Here is a 20,507-nt window from a genome sequence, read left to right as displayed (position 1 = left end):
CACCAATCAGACGACAGTCTGTTTCCCCAGGAGTTCATCATCAGTCATTCAGTGACATCACTCCATGTGATGTCATCAAGATGAGGCAGCTGATACTGGGACGCGGATCTCTCAGTACCAACACTCAGTGGGTCACACTTTATTAAGAGTTTTATACTCAGTAAGAAAACAAAGACATGAAATGTCTTTACAGGAGTTTCGAAAGGACATGATTATAAATGAGAGAAAGGTGATGTCACAGACCACCCCCACCCCCCCTGTTCAGAGATGGCTTCTCCACTTTGACGTGGATGGCCTCTTTCACTCCTCTCTCAAACCATTTATCTTCCCTGTCCAAGATCTGAACATCTGTGTCCTAAAATGAGTGTCCCTCTTCCTTGAGGGGGGGCAGACTGCTGAGTCCTGTCCTGATGTGTTGGCTCTTTTGTGTTGAGCCATGCGTCTGTGTAGTGGTTGTTTGGTTTCCCCTATGTAGACATCTGAGCATTCCTCGCTGCATTTAACTGCATACACCAGATTGCTCTTCTGACTGTGTGGTGGGGGGGTCTTTTGGGTGGACCAGTCTTTGTCAGAGGGTGTTTCCCGGCTTAAAATACACAGGGACCTTGTGTTTGTTAAAGATCCTCCTCAGCCTTTCAGACACAGGTGTTGGTGTTCTTTCACCTGGTCTTGGGCACTGGTTGGTAGCTTATCAGCCCTGTCTTGCAGGGTCCTGATGACGCTGGCAAACAGACACGTGACACTGAACAGGAGATTAATGTGAAATAAGTCGCTAATCCACCTTTAGCTGGAAGTAGTTTGAACTCCAACAATGTCAGTTGAACGTGACTCCGTTGTTCATTGCGTAAACACTACATGGGCTGATTCTATTGAGACCACCGGTAAATATTGCAAAGAATTTAAAACACAGTGTTTGTAAATGGGACAAAAATCAGTGGCGATGACAACAGATGTTTAAAGACAGGTAGTAATCAATGCTGTTTCCCAACAATCGTCACAGACAATGAGATCACTGGGAGTGAAACTATTGTAGTCTAAATGAAACATGGGAAAGGTAAGCCAAAGCGTTTGAGTATTGTATATTGAACTATTTTCCCTCTTCTGTATCCACTAACCTACGGTGAGGAAAATACAGGGGTACTACATCCTGTAATGGATACAGAGTCAGTCACTTCTATCTCAGTCAGATTACTGGTTTGGCCTTGATTTCTTATGACAGAGCTGGAGCAGAGGAAGTTGTGTGTGTGTGTGTGTGTGTGTGTGTGTGTGTTGTGTGTGAACGTATCCAGTCTTTGTCTCTCACAAGGCTGGGAATGAGTGATAATTTCACATCTTGAGTTCTGCCTGGATTATTTCACATGCAACTTTTATGTCAGTTGTACGTAACCTTTGACTGGTGACAGTGAATGTCTGTTAGGCTGTAAATAAAGGCTGAAGATGTTTGTTTGAGATCTGTGTGGACACACGCAGCTGCGTTTGCTATGACGATGAGGTTATGCCTTTAGTGGACACACACATGACTGAAACAGAGCTAACTAGTTAGCCAAATGCTAGCTGACTTCAGCAGTTTGTGAGGAACTTTCAGTGTGTAGCTCTGAGCCAGGTTGTGACCACAGGCTGCTACCGTTGCCTGAACACGAACCCCCCACACACATACACACACACACACCTGACTGGAGCAGGGCTAACTAGTTAGCCAAATGTTAGCTAACTTCGACAGTTTGTGAGGAAATTCCAGTGTGTAGCTCTGAGCTAGGACTTTACTGCTCAATGCTACCGTAGTCTGAACGAACTGCCCCTCGGGGATGGCCACGCCCATGGGCATGTCAACCAATCAATATCGTGAATCACTCTGTCACAAAGCAAACTCCAATTGTTTTGATTCGGTCCGGGCCATGAATTCCTAAAATTCCAAATATCTATTGATGCAGGAAGAGTTTGTTTACCAGATTCTAGGAGCTGGTCGGGTTAGTGAGGACCACTACGTATGTAAAGACCTGAAAAAATGTGATTTTCATAATTAGATCCCTTTAAAGAAACCTTTTCTTTTAAACATAAGTATTTTAAACAGTCTATAAGAGTGAGGAAAAGGTCATACAGATATAAGATGGTCTAATAAGGGGCGGGTTCATATATGTTTAAACTACCGTAAATAATAAAATAGTTTGTCCCTATCTCACAAAATTTAGTTTCTTGCGGGTAGTCCTGGAATGCATAACCGTGAGTAACGAGGGATTACTGTACTTGTCTCGCAGGTTCAGCAGGTGCAGAACTTTCTACCATCTGCTGTTAAACTTTTAAGGTTGGATGTAGGAAGGGAGGGAAGCTGCCTCAGAATTAGCTGATCTCAGTCTGGGTGCTTCCTTTGGACAGATGGAGGGAAAGCAGAACAACTTGTGGCTGGGGTGATGTGGTTCTCCAATGGCGTCTGTCAGGCCTCAAGGTGGCCTGACAGACTGCCAGTCTGTATACTCTCTGTGGTTCACCTGTAGACACTAAAGATCATCATGGACTCTATGGCCAGCCTCCAAAGCTGTTGGATAGATGGAGTCAATTGATCATTTGTTTGGTTTCAAAGTCATGTGTTGAAAAGGAGGTGTTTGATATTGATAATGCAATGAAAGCAGATGAAGCCATGGAAGAAACCTCTTCCTGATTGTAATGATGAAACAACTTTGAGTACAAACTTTGATAACAAAGAGAAATCGACGCTGAGGTCCACCTCATCTCCACATAGATGACATCGTGTTGTCAATGGTGATCACCTGATGATCATTTGTTTTTTCCTTGGCATAATGAGCCAGATGAAATATCACGCCTCCAGACGACTCATCTAATTACAGTTTGTTCCAAGGTACAATTCTCTACAGATAGACGATGCTGTGTTCATGCTAGACGCCACATAACAAACGGCCCCAGAGGGCCTGACCTTTACTGATGGGGTCCGATGAGACCGATGTTGAGTTTGAGTTGTGAACTCACTGAGGAATACTGGAAATGTCAGGAGGTCCCTAAAGTTTCCTCAGGAAAGTACAACAATTCCCACCATCAGTATCAGACATCTTTCATCCTGGTCAATAGTAGTTAATTCAGTTATGTGTTTATTGACAAAAAATAAAGTTTGTAGACAAGAAAAGTTAAATTATGTGAATCTTTTGAGATATTCTCTTGTAAAAATTGTACTTTTCTTTTTTATGCTGTTTTGTTTCATAAATAACATTGCTGGGGTCAGTGACCTCTATGGGCAACTGCTCCATCTTGTTGAGTGAGACTTGACGATGACATCAGCATACATTGACTACGATAAAATATAAGTGAAATGTTGATAAAAAAAATTGAAGTATAAAAATTCCTAAAAAAAAAATTGAGCCAAGGGGCTTCAAGCTTCAGACCTATGTCTGTCTGGGTAGTTTGGATCACAGATGAAAACCAAGAAACTCTGGTGGAGGCCTGCAGCAGTTCTGATGTACACTTTGTTGGCCTGATTTAGGTTTGAGCCCAACAACTAATGGAACCATCACTGGTTCTTCTGAAGGTTCCTCAAGATGGCTGATTTCATAGACTCATTTATATCTGGGAACCAATGATCAGAGGTCACTGACCCTAAGTCAAACCCAAATCCTTAACATTTCAACTTTAATGTTAAAATCTGTGGGTTTAGTTTTTTAACATTGCATTGTGGCAGAACATAGGTTAAGTGGTTCTGGTGGCGTCATGACAACAAGGATCTGGGATGAATGTTTTTCACCATCTTACCTGTGACACAGACCTAAAATAATAGATTTTAGTTTGGGTTGCTTCAAAGGGGATGTTGGGCCGAGGTTAGAATGCTGGCGAGAACATTTCTGCTCCACTTGTTTCTCTATTCACATTTTTGAGAACCATATTGATCAATGCCCTGTCTTGTTCTTTTCCAGGTGTTTTATATCATGTTATATAGTATATTGTTTTTCCACCTGTCTGTCCAAGTGGAATCCAAGTGGCCCTGACCTCTATCCTGTTCGTTATCAACTACATCCTGTAAAACAGTTGTCCTAAACCTTTTTAGCTCCACAGATCGGTTTCATCTAAGACAATATTTTCACGGACCGGTCTTCATTTGCTTGATAATAGTTAATGATTCCAGGACAGCTGTAGTCTAATAATAAATCATCTGGAGTGGTTTTATGTAAAATGCAGACATCAACAGACAATAAACAACCTTTTTTTCATAAATTGATAATCAACATCTCTGTAAAAGAAATAATTGTAAGAAATAACTATATTAAAAACTCGATTGAAGTGACAGCACTGATGAGGTTTATTTTAAAATAAATGACTTACAATCACTGGATTCAACGTAGGAGAAATACTGATCATTTCCAATAGAAAGGTGAACAAGTCAATCAACTAATAATAATTACAATAGTGAGAATTAGTGGTTGTGGACCGCTGATCTAGGGGTAATGGAGACAATGACACCTGAAGTGTGTTCTGGACGTCCGGTCTACTCCAGTTTGGTTTTCTTTACGGTCACTGCAGAAAATCCCGCTTCACTTGTTGATGCCAGAGGTCAGAGGTGAATGGCCAGACTGGTTTGAGCTGATAGAAAGGCAACAGTGACTCAAATAACCACCCGTTACAACCAAGGTAGGCAGAAGAGCATCTCTGAACGCACAGTACGTCGAACTTTGAGGCAGATGGGCTACAGCAGCAGAAGACCACGCCGGGGGCCACTCCTTTCAGCTAAGAACAGGAAACTGAGGCTACAATTTGTACAAGCTCATCGAAATTGGACAATAGAAGACTGGAAAAACGTTGCCTGGTCTGATGAGTCTCGATTTCTGCTGCGACATTCGGATGGTAGGGTCAGAATTTGGCGTCAACAACATGAAAGCATGGATCCATCCTGCCTTGTATCAACGGTTCAGGCTGGTGGTGGGGATGTAATGGTGTGGGGAATATTTTCTTGGCACTCTTTGGGCCCCTTGTTACCAATTGAGCATCGTTGTAACGCCACAGCCTACCTGAGTATTGTTGCTGACCATGTCCATCCCTCTATGACCACAATGGACCCAACTTCTGATGGCTACTTTCAGCTGGATAATGCGCCATGTCATAAAGCTGGAATCATCTCAGACTGGTTTCTTGAACATGACAATGAGTTCACTGTACTCAAATGGCCTCCACAGTCACCAGATCTCAATCCAATAGAGCATCTTTGGGATGTGGTGGAACGGGAGATTCGCATCATGGATGTGCAGCCGAGAAATCTGCGCCAACTGTGTGATGTCATCATGTCCATATGGACCAAACTCTCTGACTAATGCTTCCAGCACCTTGTTGAATCTATGCCACGAAGAATTGAGGCAGTTCTGAAGGCAAAAGGGGGTCCAACCCGTTACTAGCATGGTGTACCTAATAAAGTGGCCTGTGAGTGTATATCTCAGGTGTTTTGGGAAAGCCATGGTTCCTACTGTTTGCGTCATGCAATTTCCTCCGGGATTAATAAAGTATCTATCTATCTATCTTATATAATCATGCATGTCTTCCCACAGTCCATGAGTCAAATCATCTACTGCGTACGAGACAAGACCTTCAGGAGGCACCTTTTCTCTGGGCCCCTTGTCTATTTCGGCCGATTTTTTTTTTTTTTGGTACTTTTGATTTTTGTCTCTGTAAACCACATAAAAACACATCCATGCTTGGTATGTTTTTCTTCAGCACAAACTCATCTATATGAAGACATAGTTATTATTCCACTATAATGCACTTCAGTGGAAAAATTGACAAATTCGAATTGGAAATAAAATTGCATTTATTGCATTAAAAACCACAAAACATACTCATGTAACTGTTTTGGAACTTGACAAGGAGGTCATGTAGGAGGACTTGTAGCAGGTCCATGGACCTTCAGCACTGACAACGTTCACACTTAAGATGCATGAACAAACCTGGAGAGGGACATCATGAAAACTCGCAGCTGTTGACACTACCCTGCACACAAACATTGACCCTCCCCGAAAGAAATCACTGTTCGATGACACCATTTAAACATTAATAGGTTCTGATCATGAACACCAGCAAGTTCTGATGCTAATGTACAATATATACGTGACACATGAATGCGTTTGCTTGTCGTCTGTTTCGTTGATCATAACTGATGTTGGAAATGTAAAAAAAGGTCAGAATTTTTTTTTTCTGAATTAACATAAGTGAGTGTTGGTACTGAGAGATCCAGGTTTCGGTATCGGCTGCCTCATACTGACAACATCACATGGAGTGATGTCACTGAATGACTGGTGACGAACTCCTGGGGACACAGACTGTCGTCTGATTGGTGATGTGCTCAGCACAGGGGTATAAAGGGAGTCCCCACACCCTGATGTGGAACACTGTAGTCAGGTGAGTGCCGCCACGAGCTTCTGTTTGTCATACGTGTTCCTCACCTGTGTCCCAACGATGGCTGGACATCTCTAAGCTGGAGAATGTTTTCTGTTCCTTTGTTGAAATCTAGGAATGCAGTTCTCTGTCTCTACATTGTTGGAGTTCAAACTACTTCAATCTAAAGGTGGATTAGTTTCTTATTTCACATTAATCTCCTGTTCAGTTTCATGTGTCTGCTCACCAATGAAATGTGTCCTTTACCTTTCAGACCTGTGCTCTGATCGTCCGTCTGAGGTGAGTTCTTCTCTACCTGTGAGGAAATTTTTTGTCTTTATTTTGATAAGAATTATTTTTATGTGCTATTTAAATGATCATTGTTAAGGTTAACATGAATCAAATGTCATTACTACATAATCCATCACATGATCCTGTTTTTGCCAAGTTTAAGTTGTTGTGACATTTTCTGATGAAACATGAATGCATCGTTGTCCCCTACTGTCCCACTGCTGTGTTTATCTGCTTTAATCCTCACTGTGTTGGGGCTGCATCATGATTCTTCGCTACTGAGAAATGTAATATTTTGGCTAACTATTGCTGGTTTCCTTCAAGAGTTCTCTGATCTTCTGACTTTTATTGTGTTTGGATATGAGGGAGTTCTTATCCTGGGCATCTTTTTAATCTCTTACAGTCCGTTAAAACACAGCTGAAATAAACCAAGAGATTCTACACAGTCAAATTTTATACACATTAAAAAATGAGAATTTAAAGGTCATAAACACATCTATATCTCTATGCATGAGTGATAGATATTTGTTATTAGAACATTTATTATTGTAAGCATTTATCATTTAAAAATTACTATTTGTAAATGACTTTAATACACAGTTTTGTTTGATGTTCAGAGTGATATTCAGATCTATTATTAAATCTATTATTATGGTTTAGGCTCCAGACATGAACACCACTGCCATTCCCAAATTTCCTGTTCAGTCTTCAGACACTTTGTCCAAAGCTTTGACCAAGAATCTTGTGGTTCTTCTTCTTGGATTCTCAGTCACTTGCATGAATGCAAGCTTCATTCAAGTCTTCAGCAAAGAGCAGGTATGATTTGTTTTAAATGTTGTGTTGGCTAAAATACTCAATAACTGGAAAACGAGCTAACATGAGCTGAGAATGTGGAAACAATATGCTGATAGCGACATTAGCTCATTTCTGTCCTTTGGATTCACAGATCTTGTACCTAAATCCACGATATATACTCTTCATCCACCTGATTCTTAATGACATGATCCAAGTGATGCTGTCAATTATTCTTTTCCTCACATCCTACAACTACCACAAAACCAGTTTCTCCATCTGCTCCATCATTGTCCTGTTCACTCATTTCACCACAGAGAACACTCCTCTGAATGTGGGGTGTATGGCGATAGAGTGCTACATCGCCGTCTGCTTACCTCTTCGCCACAGTTGGATCTGCACCACCAAGAAAACTTTGATCCTCATTGGTCTGATATGGATGACGAGCACCTCATCAGTTCTTCCTGATTTGTTTGTCACCTTGGCAACGCAGCCTCTGGACTTCTTCCATCACGCCAGGGTTTGCCGCAAAAAAAATATCTTCCCAAGCCCCATCCTCACCAAGAAGAGCACCATAATTCACTCTGTGTTTCTAGTCATTGTTTGGTTCACTATTTTTTACACGTACTTCAGAATTATGTTCACTGCAAGAGCCGCTAGCAAAGACAGTAAGAAGGCCAGAAACACCATCATCCTCCATGGTTTCCAGGTCTTGTTGTGTATGACCACATATGTCGCTCCACAGTTAGTAGAAGTCGGTCAACGATTGTTCTTGCTCAGTCAGAATGACTCCCTGTTTGCATACTATATTGTAATGCACATTTTGCCGCGATCCCTCAGTCCAATCATCTATGGAGTACGAGATGAGACCTTCAGGAAGTACTTGAAGAAGTACATGTTGTGTAAATGCAGCTTTACGAAAAACAATCTCTGATTATTTTCCATCAAAAAGGGTTATGTTTAAACTCTCTGCTATGTTTCCACAGACCTGAATACCCTTCACACGACATTTCCAAGTATTTTAATGATGTGATCAATTTTAATCAACTTGTCTATCAATTTAGTTTTTATCCACAAGTACCTTTATTTTATGGAGAGTCCATTGGAATAATAATTATAATATCACCACTAATGCTGATGAACCTGTCTGGACATGGTTTATTTATTTAATTTTTTTTTACCGGAAATAAAAACAAAACCATCAGTATTGTAACACTCAAGTCTTTGACTTTTTGTTCAAGCTGACTTTTCTCCCTCTGGCATTTTTCCATCAAATAGTTTTACATTAGATTCAAAGATGACTTGTTTTCATCGAGATAACTTGACAATAATCAGTCACTTTCTGTCTATTGCAGTACCTGGGTTGTAGCAGTAGCTCAGTCCACTAACTCTTGGGCAGGAGACTGGTGGGTGGGCCTCTCACCTTTAGTGTGAACTAAGAATGAGAGGTGTCAGTTCACTTCCCGAGCACTGCCAAGGCTCCCATGAGTAAGGCTGCCTGCTGCTCTACCTGCATGCCTACAGGCACCTTTGTGTCTTACGGGCCTGTACACACTATATATTTGCAATCAACTACTAGCATGTGTGTCCAGAGTGAACTACTCATTTCCATACAGTTAATAAAAACAATGCAGTGACCGACTGCAACATCCCGTGACACCACTGAATTCAAAATTTTACCCAGACCTAGTGCTCTGACCTACTGTCATAGATCAAAGCAGTAGCTTTGATCTATTGTCTTACCCTTGCCTTCTCCCTCATCTTTCTATGTTTTCTGGTTCCTGAGTGTACAAAAGTTTAAATTTGCCCTTGACCTAGTTTTCTCAAGGTCATCTCATTTTCATCCCCTTTGCTGCCCGAGTAATGTGGTTTTGTTTCAAGAAGTCGCCCCCATCTGTCTTCAGCGACTACTGCCCGGTTGCACTCACTCCCATCCTCATGAAGGTCTTTCGAGCAGCTAGTCATGCACCACATCAAGTCTGCCCTCCCTTCAACCCTGGACCCTTTTCAGTTTGCTTACCAGTCCAACCGCTCAACCAATGACACCATCTCCACTGCACTATATTCAACCCTCACCCTCCTGGAGATCAAAGACTCATGCGCCAGAATGTTGTTCATCGACTTCAGCTCAGCGTTCAACACAATCGTCCCCCAGCAGCTCATCCACAAACTGGACCATCTTGGACTCAACACCTCCATTCGCAACTGGCTGCTGGACTTCCTGACAGGGAGACCACAGGCAGATCGAGTCGGTACCAACACCTCCAGCACCATCACGCTGAACACCGGAGCCCCCCAAGGATGTGTACTGAGCCCCTTCCTGACCCATGACTGCACACCGACTTCCAGCTCCAACCTCTTCATAAAGTTTGCAGATGACACGACTGTGGTGGGTCTCATCAACAACAACGATGAGACAGCCTACAGGAATGAGGTGGGCCTCCTGGCTATGTGGTGCAAGGACAACCATCTCCATCTGAATGTGGAGAAGACAAAGGAGATTGTTGTGGACTTCAGGAGAACATGCACCCAGCATGCTCCACTAACCATCAACGGGGCTGCAGTGGAAAGGGTCAGCAGTACCAAGTTCCTGGGTGTGCACATCTCCGAGGACCTGTCCTGGGACCACAACACCGCATCGCTGGACAAAAAAGCCCAATAGCGCCTCTACTTCCTCCGCAAACTGAGGAGAGCAAGAGCCCCACCCCCCATCATGCTGACCTTCTACAGAGGCACCATGGAGAGCATCCTGACCAGCTGCATCACAGGGTGGTACGGCGCCTGCACCATTTCCTGCCGTAAGACCCTGCAGCGCATCGTGAGAGCAGCTGAAAAGATCACTGGTGTCTCTCTCCCTTCCCTCACAGACATTTATAACACCCGCCTCACCGGCAAAGCCATCAGCATTGCAGGTGATCCCACCCCCCCCTCTCACAGCCTGCTGACATCAGGTAGGAGACTGCAGAGTCTGGGCCAGAACCAGCAGGGCTCAGGGACAGTTTCTTTCACCAGGCGGTCAGGAGGCTCAACTCCCTCCCTGCTCTGCCCCCTGACATAGCCTTGAACTCTACCCTCACACTGCCCTGCCCGCCCCAGCACCTGACTACCTATCTCCCCATCAACTCAGGGACTACGTACACGTCACTTCCCCTATGAGATTAGAGTGTATAGAGATGTTTACTATCCCTTGTGTTTCGTACAATACTTTGTTCTGTACTGTGCTGCCTGTGTTGTACTGCCTGTGTTGTACTGCCTGTGTTGTACTGCCTGTTGTACTGCCTGCCAGATGGTTGAAACTGCTGCTTCCTGTTCCACTCACAGTCCTCATGGAATTACCAAAAGTTCTACATTCTCAGAGCAAAGAGCCCTGGGAGGGTGGTACATTTCCATGAGATATTTTATTTTAAATTTTATCATGAAGCAAATGCTTTCTTTCTACACTAATGGGTGTAGATTTCCTACATAGAGGGCAGCACCGTCCTGGTGATGTGCTCAGCAGACTTCCCCACCCTCTGTAGAGCCTGATGCTGGTAACTGATGATGACCCAGTCAATCAGGATACTCTCTGTGGTCCACCTGTAGAAGCTACAGAGTATCCTGGAGTCCATGGAGAGCCTTTCGAACTGGTAGATCGGATTGGGTTGATTGGATTGCATGTGATGGATTTTAGGAGGTGGTGCTCATTTTCATTTTCAAATTCATGTGAATAATATTGAAGATTTCCGTGTCCTGTTCTTCTCCAGATCTTCTATCTGACTAAATGCTACTTCATGTTTTTCCACCTGGTCATCACCAACATAATCCAAGTCTCCCTGACCTCCATCCTGTTCCTTATCAGCTACATCCTGTTCAAGATCAGTGTCTCCATCTGCTACATCTTCGCCCTGATCACTCTGTTCGCCACAAAAAACAGTCTTCCTAATTTGGTGTACCTGGAGACCGCTGATACTGATTGAGAAGAACCCATATCAGACCAATCTGTACATCACCTTGGCAACGCAGCCCCTGGACTTCTCCAGGTCTGGAGTGTTCTGCCTCTTGGAAACAGCTTTTTCTAAACTCCAATATTATTGAAAAGAGATACGTTACCTACATCATTTATCTGTTCATTGTGTGTTTTGTTGTATTTAAAAAATCTGAATTCTGCTCACTCCTAATGCAGCATTTCTCTCTAAAATATGACCCACTGAGTGTTGGTAGTTTGTATCCTTATTGAATCTAAAAATCCCAGAGAAATGTGATCCACTGGGTGTTGGCACTGAGAGATCAGGGTCCCGCTATCAGCTGCCTCATCTCGATGACATCACATGGAGTGATGTCACTGAATGACTGATGATGGACTTCTGGGGACACAAACTGTCCTCTGATTGGTGATGTGCTCAGCACAGGGGTATAAAGAGACGTCCCCTACCCTGATGTGGAACACTGTAGTCAGGTGAGTACCGCCTCCTGTCATACCTGCACAGACTTCACGCTACACGAGCTTCTGTTTGTCATACGTGTTCCTCACCTGTGTCCCAACGATGGCTGGACGTCTCTAAGCTGGAGAATGTTTTCTGTTCCTTTGTTGAATTGACATTAGTGTCTTATTTCACATTATTCTCCTGTTTCACATGTCTGCTCGCAAATGAAATGTGTTGTTTACCTTTCAGACCTGTGCTCTGATCGTCCGTCTGAGGTGAGTTCTTTTTACCAGTGAGGAAACGTTTTTTCTTCATTTTTGCCAAGTATTATTTAAATAATCATTGTTTATTTAGAATGACTCAATAGTCATTGTGTCATTAGTACATATGCAGTCATATTTTTGTGTTTTGATGCAGTTTATGTTGTTGTGACATTTTCTGATGACACATGAACTCATCGTCCCATTGTCACTGTCCCACTACTGTGTTTTTCTCATTTTCTCATCAGTTGGTCGTGTCTGCATTGTGGTCCTTCTGAGTGAAACTCTTCCTGGTTTGATCCTCCTATCAGCTGTTGGATGTGAAGGTGAGGTGGTCATTATTTTAAAGGGTTTCCGTTAAACAAAGTCCTCTACTGAGAAATGTAATATTTTGGTGACCCAACGCTGGTTTCCCTCAAGATTTTTCTGATCTTCTGACTTTTATTGTGTTTGGATATGAGGGAGTTCTTATCCTGGGTATCATTTTAATCTCTTGCAGTCCTTTAAAACACAGCTGACATAAACCAAGAGATTCGGCACAATCAAATTTGAAAAACATTTTAAAAAGGAGAATTTAAATGTCCTTAACACATCTTTACTTCTATGTATGATCGATATTCATTATTATAAATATTTATTATTGCAAGCATTTATCATTTAAAAACTATTCAAATTCAAAAGTCAAAGTCTGCTTTATTGTTAAATGTACCGTATATACATGACATACAGCACAGATGACATTGCAGTCCTCTCAAACCCAGGGTCAACAATGACTTTAATAGACTGTTTTGTTTAATGTTCAGAGTGATATTCAGATCTATTATGACCAATATTTTCTTGTGCTTTTAGGCTCCAGACATGAACACCACTGCCATTCCCAAATTTCCTATTCAGCCTTCAGATATGTTGTCCAAAGCTTTGACCAAGAACCTCCTGCTTCTTTTTCTTGGATTCTCAATCATCTGCATGAATACAAGCTTCATTCACGTCTTCAGCAAAGAGCAGGTATGACTCTTTTTTTATGTTGTGTTGGGTAAAATACTGTAAATGGAAAAGGAGCTAACATTAGTTTATATTGGCTTTGATTGCTGAAGCAACTTTTGTGAGAGCTGAAAGTATCTATTGCAAACACACGAGGCTTTTTGGTTGACATAAACCTGTCCAAGGAACCAACTCCTTATCATGGTGGACAGGAGCTATGTTGTCGGGAGTCTTGTACTCCTGGTAGGGTCACCCAAGATAAACAGGTGTCAGATGAAGGGCCAGACAGAGAATGGTTCAGAAAACCTCATGAAAAGCCAAGAAGAGAAGTAACCCTGCCTGGAGTAAGCTCGGGGCCCCCGTCTGGGGCCAGACCTGGACGCAGGGTCCCTCATCGATGGGGTGGGGTGCGCTGCCGTACGGGTGGCAATGACAACAGGGGGTCACGACGGACCAGACGTGGGTGGCAGAAGCCGGCTTTGGGGATGTGAAATGTTACCTCACTGGCGGGGAAGGAGCTTGTGTTGGAGGTGGACCGTTACCAGATGGATCTGGTGGGGCTTATCTCCACGCATAGCCTCGGTTCTGGATCCAAACTCCTGGATAGGGTTTGGACCTTTTTTATTCAATCTGTTCAAGCATTACACAGCCTTCATTTGACATGGCCAGTTTCCAATTTTTTTTCTTCATTATACACCACATGATATTAGAAGGGAACAAGCCAGAAAGTGGAAATTGTTAATAAAAAGAGAATAAATCTCCGAAAAGGAAACAAACTCTTTTCTCTCCTTTGGATTCATAGATCTTGTACCTAAATCCACGATATATACTCTTCATCCACCTGATTCTTAATGACATGATCCAAGTGATGCTGTCAATTATTCTCTTCCTCATGAGCTACAACCGCCACAAAATCCGTTTCTCCATCTGCTGTATCATCATCCTGATCACTCATTTCACCTCAGAGAACACTCCTCTGAATGTGGGGTGTATGTCGATAGAGTGCTACGTCGCCGTCTGCTTACCTCTACGCCACAGCAGGATCTGCACCATCAAGAAAACATTGATCCTCATTGGTCTGATATGGGTGACGAGCACCTCATCAGTTCTTCCTGATCTGTTTGTCACCTTGGCAACGCAGCCTCTGGACTTCTTTCATCACTCCAGGGTTTGCCACAAAACATATATCTTCCCAAGCCCCATCCTCACCAAGAAGAGCACCATAATTCACTCTGTGTTTCTAGTCATTGTTTGGTTCACTATCTTTTACACGTACTTCAGAATTCTGTTCACTGCAAGAGCCGCTAGCAAAGACAGTAAGAAGGCCAGAAACACCATCATCCTCCATGGTTTCCAGGTCTTGTTGTGTATGACCACATATGTCAGGCCACAGTTAGTAGATGTTGGTCACCGATGGTTCTTGCTCAGTTACTTTGACTCCCTGTTTGTTTACTATATCATCATGCACATCCTGCCGCGATCCCTCAGTCCAATCATCTATGGAGTACGAGATGAGACCTTCAGGAAGTACTTGAAGAAGTACATGTTGTGTAAATGCAGCTTTACGAAAAACAAGCGCTGAATATTTTCCATAGAAGAAGGTTATGTTTAAACTCTGCTACGTGTTTCCGCAGACCTGAATACTCTTCATGCAATATTTTCAAGTTTATCCACAAGTATCTTTGTGTTAAATAGAGCCCATCAAAACATAATAATTATTATATCACCATTAATTCTGATGTACCTGGCTAGACATGGTGTATTTGTTAAAATGTATTTACCAGAAATAAAAACAAAACCATCTGTATTTTAACACTCAAGTCTTTGACTTTTATTCAAGCTGACTTTCCTCCCTCGGATATTTTTCCATCATCAGGTTGAAAAGGTCATTCTGTTGTTTCTTAACAAGATAGAAACTAAGCAAAGATGAACAGCTGGAAGTAAACAAGTCTGTAAAGGAGATGTGACGATGCATCAAGTGGGATGACCAGCTGCTGGTGTTGTGAAGAAGAGCAGGAGCTTGGAGACACTGATAAATACCCACTCTGGAAGAATTTGCCTATTCACCAGTAATTAGTCTAACAGTTTTCTCGTTAATAGCTAATGATGTTGATATGTTTCTGTTTATTTACTATTGACTGAAAATACACTATTCATTTGGATATTTGAGGGTGGTTCTGAAACGGAGGTCACCGAGGTATTTTAACAACTTCCTGGTGGCAAAGCCCCGGGTGTTGATGACATTCCATCCGAAAATGCTGAAGGCTCTGGGTGTTGAGGGCCTGTCATGGATGACATATTTGATGTATTTGATGTCATTAATATTTTATGTTAAATAATTACTGCTCATGAGCATGAATGAAATGTTATTAGGATATATTCAGCCACGTGATCCTATTTTTGTCCAGTTTACTGTCTACTGTCCAACTGCTGTGTCTATCTCCTTCAGACATCACTGGGTCATGGCTACATCCTGGTCCTTCTGACTGAAACTCTTCCTGAGTTTAATAACTGAGTACTTTAATATTTAGGCTGCCTAACATTGGTCCCTTCAAGAGTTTTTTGATCTTCTGTCTTTTATTGTGTCTGGATATGAGGTAGTTCTTATCCTGAGTATCTTTTTCAATCTGTTACGATCTTTTAAAAACACAGCTCAAATTAACTTGAAGATTCTACACTATCAACTTTGTTGTATACGTTTATGCATATTGTCACTGCTAAATGTTCTATCATCATCAAGTACACACACACACACACACACACACACACACACACACACACACACACACACACAAACTTGGCTGGATATGATTTATTTAAAATGGGTTTACTTGTAATGAAAACAAACCACTTTGCTGACTCCCTGTGAAATCTTGATCAGTATTTAAAAGTTTTCTCCTAGCATTTTATTGTCAGGCTTCAATAAATCGTAATGATGTGACGCTGGAGATCGAAGCTCCGAAGCGTGTGCCGAACAGGAAAGGAGCGTTCCCGCGAAGCGTGTATCGAGGCTTGCTACATCGATGGGAGGAGCTGTAATTGATGACGTCCGAAGCAACGCCAACAGCGAGGCTTCGGGCGTGTCGATCCGTATCGACGCTCCCATCACGGGAACGCCCCGCTACGCGGCAGATACCACGTGACTAATTTGGCTCGCGACACGCGCTCCAACACTGATATAAAGCGATCACACTCCATTCAGAATGTGGCTGTTTGGTGGAGAGTTGTGGTTAGATAGTGTGGAGACAGTATGGAATTTAGATAGCGTTATATATATTCTGGAGCGAGGTATAGATAGTGTGGAGAGAGTCAGTTTAGGAGATTCAGGAAATGGAACCTGCCCCAGTGGAGAAATTGTTGTTTCTAAATGAAAACCAATGATGTCACCAAGTATGATCACTGGCTATACCTCAATGTTACAGAAACACAAGCATTGTCGAACAATGGAAGTTCGAACAAAATTTGGAAGTTGAACGCGAAACAAACGCCTTTTTCTCGCCGCCAAGCGTGCGAAAAGTCTAGAGAAAACGTGACGGTAATGTGGTGTTTCTTCTAGTTTACTGTATTCAATAATTTTCAATAAATTTTCACTTAATTTGCGTTCCATTACCTATGATACGAGTTACGGTACCGTAAACTTCTGACCAAAGACGACGATAACTTGCATCTTGGGCCAACCAGATTTCTTTCTCATGTTTGCTTCTTTCTTTTACATTTCTTTGATGTTTCATTACTATACAATTTGATATATAAATGACTTAACATGTTGAAAAAAGGTAATTTTCTAGCGTTTTGGAACAGATTAAGACCGTTTACATTATTTGAAATGGGAAAATTATATTTGGAATTCGAACAAATCGCCATTCGAACAGCCCCCCGGAACAAATTGTGGTTGGAAACTGAGGTTTGCCTGTATATATTATATACTGTGTGTGTATACAGTATATATGTGTTTATATACTGTATATATACGTGTATATATATTACAATCACTAAACTATACATGTTTTGCATACTTCTTTATTTTGCTGACAGTTTTATTAACAGGCTTTCTGCAAAATGCCGCACACTTCAAACTCATGCCACCTGATATTTTACCATCCAGTAGATGTCGTACTAGAGCAAATGAAGCCTGATGGAGCACTGAACCACCGTGAACCGATTGGGCTGAAAGGCTTCAATGCTTCATGGGGCTTCAGCTGCCCATCACTAATAAATCGTAAAGAACTCAATAGACTCTACAATCCCACCAGAACAATATGGTTCCGGAATGCAGGGTTACTTGCGATTTCTAGAAAGAAAACACTGGACTGAACTTCACTTACAATCCAGCAGGGAAATGAAGACTAAGTGAAGTACGTATTTATAGGGTGGAGATTGATTGCACGATGGGTTGCAGGTGACTGAAGAAACACAGGTGAAGAAGATGAACTGATTGACTACAGGGAGGTGGACGAGGTTCTGAAATGATGAGACGTTAAGGCAGGAAGACATCAAAAATGGATCAAATTTAAGATATACAGGAGTCATGCCAAGCTTTCGCTTTACTTTAATGTGGCTCAGACTTCAAATCTACTCCTTCCCGGAAAATTAATTCTTTTCATATGACCTGATTGAAAACAGATCAGATCATTGGGCACTGAATTGGGCAATTGATTGGTTTCAAATTCATGTCTTGAAATTAGGGTGATTGAAACCAATATTGCAATAACAGCAGCAAGTACATGTGAAATACTGTTGATAGACCAAAATTCAACAGTTCATACGATAAAACTGAGCCAAGTTTCCCTAAAATGTTGACCCATGTCTGGCAGTCCAGGAATGTTTGGTGGAGGCCTTCAGCAGTTCTGATCAACAACTTGTTAGTTTAGCCTGAATTTGGGGGCCAACAACTAACGGAGCCATCTCGGCACCAGTCACATGTAGTCTACATGTTGAAGAATTCTTAGGCAGATCACTGAATTGCTCTCTCTGGCTGTTTCACTAGTGTGTGAGTGATGGTATGAATGGATAACCCTCCGAAAGAGGAGGTGGTGCATTTCACCACAATTGTTTGAATGTTTGTGTGCAAGGGTGAATGTGGACACTGTGAGGCAGATCAACGAGTCAGACCCCGGATGAGAAAGTTGGAACAAAAAGTCAAAGACTTGAGTGTTACAATATTGATGGTTTTGTTTTATTCTTGTTAAACACATTTTATAAATAAACCCTGTCCAACTAAGAACAGGACCATTAATGGTGACAGTACGACTACTTTACATGGACTCTACATAACACAAAGAGAGATACAAGTTTGTGTAAACTATGATACAGAGATAAAGTATTTGTAACGATTAGAATGTTCTGCACAGGATGTTAAGGTCAGCTTTTCCCTTCAGGGGTCTCCACAGCCAATCAGTGTCCTCCATCTAACCCTGTCTTCTGCATCCTCTTCTCTCACACCAACTACCTTCATGTCCTCTTTCACTACATCCATAAACCTCCTCTTTGGTCTTCCTCTAGGCCTCCTGCCTGGCAGTTCACAACTCAGCATCCTTCTACCAATATATTCACTATCTCTCCTCTGGACATGTCCAAACCATCTCAGTCTGGCCTCTCTGACTTTATCTCCAGAACCTCTAACATGTGCTGTCCCTCTGATGTACTCATTCCTGATCCTATCCTTCCTGGTCACTCCCAGAGAGAACCTCAGCATCTTCATCTCTGCTACCTCCAGCTCTGTCTCCTGTCCTTTGTAAAACTGCATTTACACAACATGTTCCTCTTCAAGTACTTCCTCAACGTCTCATCTCGTACGCCGTAGATGATTGGACTGATGGATCGCGGCAGAATGTGCACGATAATATAGAAAGCAAACATGGAGTCAAAGTAATTGACCAGGAAGTGTTGCTGTATGACATCCTGTAATTGTGGCCCGACATATTTGGCCATATACAACAACACCTGGAAACCATGGAGGATGATGGTGTTTCTGGCCTTCTTACTGTCTTTGCTAGCGGCTCTTGCAGTGAACAGAATTCTGAAGTACGTGTAGAAGATAGTGAACCAAACAATGACTAGAAACACAGAGTGAATGATGGAACTCTTCTTGACAAGGATGGGGTTTGGGAAGATATTTGTTTTGTGGCAAACCATTGAGGAATGGAAGAAGTCCAGAGGCTGCGTTGCCAAGGTGACAAACAGATCAGGAAGAACCACATAAATGCTCGTCACCCATATCAGACCAATCAGTATCAATGTGTTCTTGATGGTGCAGATCCTGCTGTGGCGTAGAGGTAAGCAGACGGCGATGTAGCACTCTATCGCCATGCACGCCACATTCAGAGGAGTGTTCTCTGTGGCAAAGAGAGTGATCAGGATGATGATGCAGCAGATGGAGAACTTGATTTTGTAGATGGTGTATCTGATGACGAAGAGGATGACACTCAGCATCACTTGGATCATGTCATTAAGAACCAGGTGGATGAAGAGTATATATCGTGGGTTCAGGTACAAAATCTGTGGATACAAAGAGTCTTTATTTTTACCCATAATTTCCCATATATTCTGTATAATAATAACAATTTCCATTTCCCAGCTTGCTGCCTAGTAGCATTATGTTGGGTTAAATCAGAAAAAAAAAAGTTGGCTAACTGATCATATCAAGTGAGGCCGCCTCATGTAGGAACAGCTTGGAAACATGAGGCTAATGTCCAATAATATCCACCATAAACTCGTACATTCACCTACATGTTTCAACATTCTAAGCTGTTATTACCTGATATCATCTATCACCATGTTGTTTCAACATACTGAGCTGATGTTAGCTCGTCATCCAGATGTTCATTATTTGTGGCAACACAACACTAGAGAAGAATCAGACCTGGTGTTTGCTGAAGACATGAATGAAGCTAGCATTGATGCAGGTGATTGAGACTCCAAGAAGTAGAACCAGAAGACTCTTGGTCAAAACTTTGGAAAAAGGTTCTGGAGACCGAGCAGGAAAATTAGGAATGGCGGTGGCGTTCATGTCTGCAGCATACAGCACAAGAAAATGCAGATACTGATAATAGATCTTAGTATCACTGTGATCATTAAACAAATTGTATGTTAAAGTCATTTAAATAATTACAGTAACGACATGTGATTGAATAAAAAATGAATTGAAACAACGTCCGTTACATGTTTGTGTTTACTTGAGGATTTGATAGAAAATTTAGCAGTTAAAATAATAAAAATCGATCAATCATGTATACAGACATGAATGTGTTATTATTCTTTTTAATTTTATTAAATAAATTCTGTCATTTAATTAGGTTAATTAGAATATTTAGGCTTATTTTGTAGTTTAAAACATATATATATATATGTATATATTATATATATATATATTGTATATAGTATTTCTATCATTCATGTTAAGGGTCAGTGATTCTCCTTC

The 20,507-nt window shown here is 41.9% G+C and overlaps 2 protein-coding genes across 2 annotated transcripts; one reads left to right on the top strand and one right to left on the bottom strand.

The window, feature by feature from the left end:
- Nucleotides 1-7,320: 7,320 nt before the first annotated feature.
- On the top strand, nt 7,321-8,377 carry LOC137595624 (odorant receptor 131-2-like). Its single transcript, XM_068315838.1, has 2 exons — nt 7,321-7,467; nt 7,598-8,377. Exons 1-2 carry the CDS (start codon nt 7,321-7,323, stop codon nt 8,375-8,377), a joined length of 927 nt encoding a protein of 308 aa, XP_068171939.1.
- Nucleotides 8,378-18,793: 10,416 nt separating this feature from the next.
- LOC137595623 (odorant receptor 131-2-like) lies at nt 18,794-20,096 on the bottom strand. The gene is made up of 2 exons (XM_068315837.1): nt 19,950-20,096; nt 18,794-19,585 (listed from the first exon to the last, which is right to left on the bottom strand). The coding sequence occupies exons 1-2, from the start codon at nt 20,094-20,096 to the stop codon at nt 18,794-18,796; spliced, it is 939 nt and encodes a 312-aa protein (XP_068171938.1).
- Between the last annotated feature and the right edge of the window lie 411 nt (nt 20,097-20,507).

The sequence above is a fragment of the Antennarius striatus genome, chromosome 5, assembly GCF_040054535.1.
Source record: "Antennarius striatus isolate MH-2024 chromosome 5, ASM4005453v1, whole genome shotgun sequence".
In the NCBI taxonomy this organism is placed as follows: Eukaryota; Metazoa; Chordata; class Actinopteri; order Lophiiformes; family Antennariidae; genus Antennarius; species Antennarius striatus.
Note: the sequence above shows the minus strand (reverse complement) of the source record. Positions and strands in the feature narration are given on the sequence as shown.

Excerpts from the sequence above, each read along its gene's own strand:
- LOC137595624 (XM_068315838.1), top strand. The coding sequence starts at position 7,321 with ATGAACACCACTGCCATTCCCAAATTTCCTGTTCAGTCTTCAGACACT. Across the intron at positions 7,468-7,597 it reads AAGTCTTCAGCAAAGAGCAG|ATCTTGTACCTAAATCCACG; the intron begins GTATGATTTGTT and ends TTGGATTCACAG.
- LOC137595623 (XM_068315837.1), bottom strand. The coding sequence starts at position 20,096 with ATGAACGCCACCGCCATTCCTAATTTTCCTGCTCGGTCTCCAGAACCT. Across the intron at positions 19,586-19,949 it reads ATGTCTTCAGCAAACACCAG|ATTTTGTACCTGAACCCACG; the intron begins GTCTGATTCTTC and ends TTGTATCCACAG.